This window comes from Abrus precatorius, unplaced genomic scaffold (genome assembly GCF_003935025.1).
Source record: "Abrus precatorius isolate BTA unplaced genomic scaffold, Abrus_2018 Scaffold6, whole genome shotgun sequence".
Classification (NCBI taxonomy): Eukaryota; Viridiplantae; Streptophyta; class Magnoliopsida; order Fabales; family Fabaceae; genus Abrus; species Abrus precatorius.
The window spans coordinates 15,072,818-15,084,124 of NW_020874406.1; the positions used below are offsets into that span (position 1 = coordinate 15,072,818).

Consider the following 11,307-nt stretch of genomic DNA (forward strand, 5'->3'; position numbering starts at 1 on the left):
TCACATTAAAATAGAACGTAGTAAAAATAATTAAAAGAGTTAATGAAAATAGCCATGATCGATAAAAAATAATAATTAATGGAACAACAATATTAAGGCGGAGATGTAGATAGAACAAGATTTATGTAAGATATATTTGCATAACGTTTTTAAATTCATACTTAAAATGTCATCAGTAAATTAAGGGAGCTAATCCAATTAGCATTATTATAGAGTATTTGCAATACTCAAAACGTTGTTCAAAGACATAAAAATGAAATATTTGATCTAACTCCTTACTTTATGCTTCTTAATTTCGTAGGGAAACAAAATCGTTAATCAACCACTAATATTTTTTGGTTCAATCGAGCATCAGTTTACCATCTATATATCCTAAAGAGACGTCTCAACCTGCAGACTATGACACTAACAATGTGGATAGAATTTTCATTGACTCACAAAACAATCTTTTTCATGTGTAAATCTGATATCCGAAGCTTTGTCTCATATGCCCTTGTCTTTTTGACCTCTGCTCCTCCATTTTCATTTTAAAAATTTCTAACTTCACAAAAGCATGCATCCAGAAGAAGAAACCGCGTAGCTGACTCGTAACAACCTTTTTCTAGTGGAAAAGAAATGGATCTTTATAGGACACAAGAGATTCATCACTGCCTTTCTTCTTAAAATGGATTTTAGCAGTCAATTGAAGCAATGGCCCTTCCCAACAGTTACCTCTCGGATTGCTGCAATCAGCTGTTGTCATGCTTACATAACTCCAACCCAAATGATAAAAAAAAAAACATATTAGTCATATAATGTTTTTTATATTATTGTTTTTTGTCCTTATCTTTCTTTATCATATTCACAATTTCTTTTCTTCCTATTTCTTTATTTATTGAACAAAAAAATTATACAAACTAATGCACACAGTAAATCTCTTCTATTATTGCTCATCCGTGACATTTCATAAAAGGAAACCAATGTCCTCAAGTTACTTTTTTTTTGGGTCAACAATATTTACTTGAAAACAGAGGAACACTTAACAATATTACCATGTGTACTATTTCATTTAAACCTAAAACTTCAAAGCTTTAGAAGTATACAATTCATTAGAAATGTTCGTTCTTGATAGAACCTTCTCGGGTCGTCACTAATCTTCACTGGGTCTCACTCTTACTTACCCTCAAAACTAGGTCCTTCCATACATTTGGATTTTTCAGCTTCACACTTGGTCTTATTGTTGACTAAGTGTTTGAGCTACTGTGATGGTTGAATTGTTAAAATTAAGAGTGTTTTAGTCTACCAACGTTTTACACTAATTCTCTTTCAAGATCTGGTCACACAAACAACCTCCACCAAGCCTTCACCAATATGCATATAGCAGATGTTCTAGAAACTCAGTTAAAGACAAATGTGGCCTAGGTTAAGTTGAAAATTAACTGGCTAAACATCATATACAATACAAGGAAATGACATAATTAATGACTCACAGAGATTGAGTGTCCATATAATTGTAATCTTAGCCATTATATGTCACTGTATATCACATATTTCTGTATTTATTAAGATATATATGATTCATGAAAAAAAAAAGGCAACATCTGATTTTACTCATCATGTTATACAATATATGCACGAGGGAAGGTGTTTACCATTCTAATTTCAAGTCACATTGGTTTCACGTAGATTCTTTACACACTATTCACTTGTACACTTTATAATTATTGGACAACACTTTCAACCTTAAATTTTTTCAGAACAACTCAAATTGTTAACGCTAATATATTATTCCTTGGTTATTGCTATTCGAAAGCACGAAAGAACCTAGTCAAGGAAGATCCCTTGATCTGTCTTGGTTCAAAAGGGATAGGACCCTGTCAAAAAGGTTCACTGAAACATGAAACTAGGTCTCTACGATTACGCACACAGAACATGGAAAGAAAACCCTCAACTTTTTCTTTCTATTTTTTCTCCTTGTTGAAAAGGATAGTTAACCATGGTTAATTCATTTTCGGAAAAAGAGTGAGAACTGAGAATAGACGGTGGCATACCACAAAGACTGTTTCCTTCCCTGGTTGAAAAGTTGTGTACTTTTGTTTCTTCCACAACCTTTGTTTACTTTCTAAGCACATGAGAGGTCGTAACAAATACCATGAAAATTCAACCGCTTTTCGTTTATAAATGCTTTGTTTGACTTTCTTCCTTTTCCATGTTATGAGTTTACTTTTAAAATTATTTGTCATTTGACAATGCCTAAAAATAAATATCTATTTTTTAACTTTCCCTTTTTGAAATTAATACCCAATGATTAATCCTTTTTGAAAGATAAAATATGAATAGATGTACTAAAAAAATGCTAATTCAGTCCTTTTTTTAAGTTAAGATTTTTTTTATATTTATATAACACTTTAAAACAACATCTATTTAAGAATTGAAGGAGTTACTAATAGTTATCCTCTAAAAGTTAAGAGACTTGGAAAGATAACGTGTAAACTGTACCCAGCCAAATCCAGCATATAGTCTCTGCATGCCTTCTCTGTGGTCCTCTCAATCGAAACAATCTTTCTGCTTTTTTTTTTTTTTTAATTATTATTAATACATAAAATTTCCATTATTTCTTTCTGTTGGCACGATTAGGTTTTTATATTTAAACAAAAATTCCTCACAGAATGGGGCAAGCTCTATCATTTTGTATTTTTGTGAAGCCTATTAACACATTAATAGCAACCTAATAAGATGCAGTAAAGATGGAATTTTATATATTTTAATATGATAAATTTAAAGTGTTTTTATGTATTTAATTAATATTTTAAAACATTCATTAACATTTTCAATTGAGTAAGATAGATCAAAACGAGTTTAGAGTTGTAATGATGTGACCATCCAAGTGAACAAAACTCTAAAATCACACAACTTCATGTAGAGTTGTCCAGAGTCATCAAGAGCTTATGCTAAGGTAAGAGACAAATTATAATGAATGACCTATATAAGATCTGGCGATCTTGTACTCAGACTCCTGACAGTAAAATTTTATTATAACTTCAAAGAATAAATAAAATAGTAGGAACTTGGCGCAATTATTAGCTATTTTCCATGGTTCGAAACGATTATTCTGACCTATATAAGTTATTGCAATATAAAAGGTTAATATTTTATAAACTACTGCGATTTCATGTTAATTTATGCTTGGCAATATAAAAGTTATCGTTCTCTCTTTATCATATTATATTTATTTAAAAAGTAAATTTTTTTATATTTTAAAAAAATGTGATTATTTTTTATTATTTTCAATGAATAAATATTTTTTAATATCTTATAACTTGAAAAATTAATTAAATTAAAAAATTTCCTATAACCTATATAATACTGGTTAATATTCATATAAAAAAAATACTCGTTAATGTAAACAATTAGGAGGAAATTATATACGCCCCACTGGTGTAATTCGTGACGTAATAGATGTGATAGTGGGAATCCTACTTGTTGACTGTCATGTTAGGAAAGTAATTCTGTAATGTTGCCATGTCCTCTTTTATAGATAATGACTGCAAAAAATAACATCTTAGTGGCATGTTTTATTATTTTGTTAAGATAATCTTTCTTTACTTACACACACACACATATATATTATTTAAATGAAAATAAAACTGATGTTTATTGAAAAAACAAATTAATAAACAAATAAATTTATCATTTAAATAGTTTTTCTTTTTATCTATTTTTTAAATATTTTTAATGAATTACACATGACCTTTTTCTCTTTGTATAATTAGATTGATTGAAAATGAGAAGAAAAAATTTCAAAAAGTGAAAAGAAGAGCAAATGAAAAAGAAAAGGTTATTTATATTTTAAAAAATTGAAAGAAAAGCAGTAGTTACTAATTATATTTAAAAGTAATTCAAATCTTCAACAATTATTATTTTCTCACTTGGATCTATTCTCCCTTTCATAAGCCAAATCCCACACTATGTTTTGGATTGGAGAGTGCTGCCAAAATCCAAACCACGTAGTAATAACTAATTAATAGCTGATTACCTACCATATGGAAAATCATGCACGGCTGCATAATATATTAATTAATTTCCCAGCAATATCTATCATCATAATGTTAATGCAATTTCACAGCCTTTTCTTGCTTCTGTCATTTCTTCGCGATTTCCACTTTCTCTTTATTTTTTTTTAATTTTTAATTCCATAAAATTATTGAATATCATTTAAATTTTAAAACATTTATACTTTATTATTTATTAGTTATCCAACCTTAGCGTATAAGACCTCATTAAAATTTCGTAACTAAGTGTGTTTAAACTAAACTTTTAGGAAGTTTTCCTGTTACACTTCTTTTTTCGCACCATCAATTACCATTACCTAGATCAATTGGTACAAGGCCACTTTATTTTAATCAAATGATTAAATAAGAGTTTGAAATTTAAGTATACAATTATTTTAAATATTTAAAAAATTTACCACTTATAATTTTATTTTATTTTATTTTAAGTAATACTGTCTCTTATAAAAGATATTTATGATTTAAAAAAAATACTTTCTAATATATAGGTGTGTGAGACAAGTAGAAGGCGTCCAAATTAATTAACCCTAATTTACATGAAGTTCTCCTTTAATCATTGGGAGTATTTGTCCAAAACCTCGTGGTATATTACTTACATTGTATACCGATAAGTAACCAAGCAAGTTAGCACAATGTTATTTCTATATAATAATTTCTTAATTATTTTTTGAAAAATAAGAAAAATACAAATTCAACGCATTTTCTTTACTTTAAAAGTAATATAGAGAAACGTGAAGATAGTGTATTATTTTTTGATGTATAAGCATTACCAATGATTTAAATAACCAGAATACTTGACTATTTTATTAAAAATAACTCTGTTAAAAGTTATAAAAAGTTCCATATTATAGAAGCCTCATCGTCCCAATAATTTCATCAAGAATAGCTCGGTTGTTGAACTGTTTCTGCTTTTTGGCGAGCGAGGTTCCATTGGACAGGCACATGACACGTCCTGGTTTTTTCTCATGCGTAATCGAAGAGTCACTCATCTAGGCATTATGTAATCAAAGAACCATTCAACGAAATGAGGTTTGATTACTTTAACCTTCCACCTCTGGTCCCACTACTTTCTCCATGCATAAGGTTTATGATCACCATCTACCCATCCACAACAATAATTCATATCCCCGTTATTTCATAAAAATAATATAAGAGAGAGATTGCCAAGGAGGACAGGTGAAGGGATACAGGAAAAAAATATATTTATATTACATATTTTTATAATTTTTTTCTTTTCTATCTCTTAATCTTAAAAATAAAGTTATACAAATAAAGTTTATCTCATATTAAATAAATTATAGACTAAAGACAATAAGATAAACATTGGTCTACTTCCCTAGAATTTCCAATTCATCTATTATTTTAGGCATGAAGCAATATCTTTTTCTTTCCTTCACCTTTTTGAAACCTTCCAAAGTTCCCCCTCCCTTCTTCAAGGCTATTTCTCTCTCTCCCCCTCCCCTCCCCTCCCCTTTATATATAAACACCATTATTATCATTATCATCAACTCATAATAAAGATTGGCTTTACTTGAAACTCAGACCAACTGACACACTGAGAAGCATAACAGACATGGGAAGGGCTCCTTGCTGTGACAAAGCCAACGTCAAGAAAGGTCCATGGTCACCTGAAGAAGATGCCAAACTCAAGTCTTATATCGAGCAGCATGGTACTGGTGGCAATTGGATAGCCCTGCCCCAGAAGATAGGTACGCTCCATGGATTCATTAATCAACACAGATCAATATATATTCCAAATCAAACTTCCTTACATATTAAATTAATTAATACAAATATTTGCCTAGGATTTTTAACTTCCCTATCTTAATTATTCAGTTCAGAACCCAAAATTCTATTACTTCAAAGTGTTACTCATTTGCTTTGCATGTGTGTGGTGTAGGCCTTAAGAGATGTGGAAAAAGTTGCCGTCTTAGATGGCTGAATTATCTTCGCCCGAACATTAAACATGGGGGTTTCTCAGAAGAAGAAGACAACATCATCTGCAGCCTCTATGTCAGTATAGGAAGCAGGTAAATAAATCGTTGTTGATCTGCTAATCAAATTGAGTTCATCGTTGAAATTAAGTGGCCTCTATGATATAACTCTGGACTTCAATAATTGATGACTTAGAATTCCTTTGAATATATATATATACATGCAGGTGGTCAATTATAGCAGCACAATTACCAGGTCGCACAGATAATGATATAAAGAACTATTGGAACACAAGGCTGAAGAAGAAGCTCCTTGGCAAGCAAAGGAAGGAGCAACAGGCTCAAGCTCGCCGAGTCAGCAACCTGCAGAAGCAAGAGATGAAAAGAGAAACCCAGAATTTGACAGTGGCTTCTGCAGTTATCAATCAAGCTCCATATTGGCCGACAGAGTATTCTTCCGTGCCCATGCCAGTGGCTAATGCTTCAATCCAAGACTATGATCTCAACAGTCAAACATCCCTCAGGAGCATGCTGGTTAACAAACTAGGGGGAGTTAAATTTTCCCAAGATATTCATCATCAACATCCATACACCAACGCTTTTGACATTCCCTCACAAGACCCTGTTTATCCAACTACAATGAACATGGTAAATCATGTGGCTGTTGGGAGTAATGCAAGCAATAGTGGGAGTGGCACTTATGAGCCATCAAATATTTTTCAAGGGTTTGAAAATTTCACAAATGAGTTGAGTGAGCTGGTCTATGTGAACCCTCAACAAATGGATCGAGCAATGGAGGGTTTTAATTATGGAATGGAATCCATGGACATGAGCAATGGTGGTAGCACGAATACGACTTCAACAGAAAGCACTAGTTGGGGAGACATGAGCTCTTTGGTTTACTCTCCTTTGGTTTCTGACTATGAAGGTTGCCGACAAGGAATTCCTCAAGATGTTGCATTCGAGGAGTGTAAATACTTTGGAATGCAAATGCAATAACAACTCTATATACGGGACGGTGTAAATTTGTACCTTAAAAAAGATTTGGTATTGGCCAAAACCCTAATTAGTTCTCTCTCCCTCACATATTTGTGGGTTTAGTGGTTTCTTGTTTCATTCAAACTGTTTCGAACTCCTTTCATATGTTTGATTGTCGATATATATTGAGCACAAATCTTTTGTTTTTGATTTCTTTGCTATATATACTTAGCCTTGTATATATGGATGTTACAGAATGAGGAATCTTAGTAATAGTTTTAGATCCTTGATTTCCTAAATGTGTTTGGTCTCTAGAGCACCTGGATCGAGTGCAGGTTGGTTGGATATGTTACATATGTTTATCCTACTCAATAGTTTAATTATAATGACATTTATGACAAGTACTTGAAAAATCAGGGCCCAAAATCAGTTTTTCCCGGAATTATATGATTGAATTATATCTTTCGCTATGTTCTTTTGAAAGTCCGAGCAAAAGGCTGTGGAAGTTTGAAAGGTGCTCAACATTTTGGCAGTGACTTGCTTAGCTTTAGCACCAAAGGCATCAATATCTGGCTGCATTCTTTTATAGTTTTCTCCATGTCCGCTATTTGGTTGGCGTACATCTCATGTGAGTCCAACTAGAAACTATAGAGCATTTAGTCTCGTTGTCCCTCAACTTGGATGCCTCTTATAGAATCGAGCTGACAATAACAACACAACCTTGCTTGTGATTTAAATTAGGCACACGTACGAAGTGTCCCTTTTCTTGCTATTTGTACATTGAAACTGAAAAAGGGTTCTAATCATCACATATATCTCATTGAAAATTATTCTTGCCCTTCCTTTGCTGGAACAGTGTCATTTTTCTACTCCCCCTTTTTTACATGCAACATTTATTTACATTAAGAAACTAGATTCTTTAAACAAATTACCAAAAGGACTAAAATTATAAATTTTTCCATAAAAATGACTAGCTAATTACAAAATAATTTTATCAGTTTTACAAGTAATAATAGAGAGAAGTTGTAGGTTTTGACTTAAACTTCCAAAAAAGAAAGTGCAAGTATAAAACGTGAAAAAATAACTTAAATTTTATTTGAAAATTAAATTTAAGAGAGAAAAGGAAAGAAAATAGTGAAATTGTTTTGTTAGTAACAATTGTTTGAAAGTTTATAAATGTAAGAAAATAATTTCATAAATTCTCATAAATTGTGTTTTTTAAGTTATATTTTCTAAAAAAAATCTTTAATTCTTTTTCTTATCTCCCAAATCCATTTTTACTCTCTCTTCCAAACAAAGCCTCAAAGAATCATGCTTAAACAGCACGTTATCATATATGCAATTTCAGTATTTATGAAATAGTATTATGCTTGTATTTGTTTTGCTAATGCATTTTTTAGTCTAGATTTGGTATAATGTTTATTGCTGATTTGAACTCAGTAAAGTCATTCCTTAACTAGAAATACCTTTGTTAATTAGTGATTTAACATGGCTTGATTTGAACTCCTGGGCATCTTGAAATGGGATTTTCAGAAACAAACTGTGCGATCTAATTTGTTCGTTGGATTTTATTTAGGTAAGATCCTAAAATTTGTTTGTTGGTGAAGCTCAAAAGGTCAATATTTCATTTTTAGATTGGTGTGTTAATCCGTCGAAATGGGTAAAATAATTGATAGTGATGTAGGATTTTTGTTTGCATTATACTAGTTTATGGATTACAATACCCAATTTTCTGTATTTAATGAAGCTTTTGCATATCAATTTTTTTAATAATAAAAAAAATGAACCTTAGAGATGATCGTGTGCCATCATAGTTATCATACAAATTTCAATATGCAATAAAATTTGAAAAGAAAGAAATATATTAAGTACCAATAAATGTATTGTGAAGAAAGAAAAGGGGGGAAAGAATAAAAATAAATAAACTCTTAATAGACATGGCATATCTCAAATTGGGAATTTGGTATTTAATCTATCAATGGAGTTGTTTACATTTGACATATTTGCATGAAATAGAGAAGAAGAAATTTTCGAATCCCTACTTTTTTTCATTCTCATGACATGATCATAAAACTTAGTTAAGTTATTTTAACACAATTTTTACTGTTTCGACTAACTTGAATTTAGTTTGGTTTCGTGCGAGATTATTTTGTTCATTTATAGAAAATAAAGGACATCATAATTATTAATGATAAAATCAATAATATATTTCAATACATGTTTAGACAATACAAATTAACTTAAACTTATTTTTAAGTAAAATTAGTTTTATAAAATTAAGTTCCTTCAAATATAATTTTACAAATGATCATTCAAATATATGCTTTTCTTTTTTATAAAGTGAGGGTTTATTTTAAAGAAATCAAATCTAAGCAACTATTAGAAAATGACAAATATTTTGGATCATCACTTGAAACAATTAATTAATAATATATCTAGCGGCTTTGGGTGAACTCGGGTTCGTTTGGAGTTAATACATCTTTTGGAGTTATATGCATTGTAATAATTTTGTACATTGATTATAATTTTATTATAACAAAAACCTATCCCCGTAGCATCTTCGATATCACCAATTATATACTCTATTAATTAGTTTTTGCCTTAATTAATTATTCTATGAATCTTTAAAAATACTAAGTATTTAATATATATTATCCAATATGAAAATTTTAATACAATATTTTATGTTTTTCAACTTAAAATCATTTGCTTAACTTTATCCATATCATAAATTAAATATTAATTTATTAATTTATTAAGATAAATTTAAGTATTTAAAAAACATTTTTATTAAAAATATATGATATGATGGAATTTATATATTAATAATTTTAAATATTAGAATTTTTATTAAGTACTTGATCAGACCGAGCGCTTACTGCAAGCGCTACCGATAGGTCAAAGCAGGCCAACTCAAAATTTGAATGATTGTTTCACAGCTCAGAAGGAGTTGTTGCAACTTGCAACTTTAATCAAATTACCAATATTTAATCTTGACTTTCCTCCTCAACTCGTTTGGTATGAAAAGCTTCTCGAGGATTTTTTTTATCGTTTAATTATTGTTTTCACTTTTCTCGCATAATCTTAGAAGTGATTTGATATTGATAGTTGATTTGTCAACATTAGAAACTTCAAGTGCAGCTGACCCAACTTTTAAACCATTGTTAAAAGATTTTATTTATTTTTGCTAAAAATATGGAATTGTTCATATTAAATACTATAAACTACTGTTTATCAATTTAATGCACCGACATTCATGTCAACCTGCTTTTTTTTCCCTTCCTCCAAAACATAGTAACCTGCTTTTGAATTATTTATGTTTTTAGTTATTTGTTTTCGTATATATTTAGGGATTGGCTAACCCATCGTTGCAAATAAACAAATAAATGAAATTGCATGCATCTATCACTTCAAAATCTGACACTTCTTCAACCAAAAGTTTAAACGTATATCACAATTAACAATGATTACATATATTGCATGAATATTTTTAAAATTAGATAAAATATTAAAATTAATTAATTAAAAATATTTAAAATATACAAGATTGATTTAATTAATATGTAGGTTTAAATATTTAGAATCACAAAAATATAATAGTCAATTTAACAAAATGTAAGTATGCACATTTTCTAATCAAGTCCGAAACAAATTTGCAGAAATTTTATATTAATGCAACTGCTTATCAAGAAAAAAAATGTTCATTGATTCATTTCGCACATAGATATATCAATGAATATTTTAAAATTAATGACACGATTTTGCCATATATCTCGCAATTAAACAATGTACATTTTCATTATTTATAGACTAATATCTTACTTATTTGTTTTCTTATATTAAACAAACATTAATTATTAAAGATAAATTTGTAAAATACTAGTTATTCATATTGATTTTATAAAACAATAATAATATTAATAAATAAATAAAGTAAGTGTAAAAGTATTGAAAAAAAAGAGGAAGTAAAAGTACAAAGAGTATACATATATTTTTGTGGCGACAGTGGCGTCACTGTATCAGCCCTTAAACAAATTCATATTGTAAACATTCCTAACAAACAGCAACGAGACAAATGAATTAAGAATTGAGAAGGCTATCTCATGTACAGTATTTAATTTCCATTAAGGAATACAAATGAAATCAATTTGTTTTATCCGTCCAATTGCAGGCAGAGCTAGGTTTAACATATTATGTAAATAAATCGTTTAATTATACTTTTGTATATTTTGTTATATGTGTAACTTCAGATAAAAATGAAGAACAAAATTACAATTATTAAACCTTGGTTGACAAATTAAGCATGACGAATCTAATGGCGGGATTGAGTAATGTGGACAAAAATA

The 11,307-nt window shown here is 29.6% G+C and overlaps 1 protein-coding gene across 1 annotated transcript; it reads left to right on the forward strand.

Annotated features, from left to right (window-relative positions):
• The first annotated feature begins 5,622 nt into the window (after window positions 1-5,622).
• LOC113869842 (transcription factor RAX3-like) lies at window positions 5,623-6,982 on the forward strand. Its single transcript, XM_027506337.1, has 4 exons — window positions 5,623-5,758; window positions 5,950-6,079; window positions 6,211-6,506; window positions 6,615-6,982. The coding sequence occupies exons 1-4, from the start codon at window positions 5,623-5,625 to the stop codon at window positions 6,980-6,982; spliced, it is 930 nt and encodes a 309-aa protein (XP_027362138.1).
• The last annotated feature ends 4,325 nt before the right edge of the window (window positions 6,983-11,307 follow it).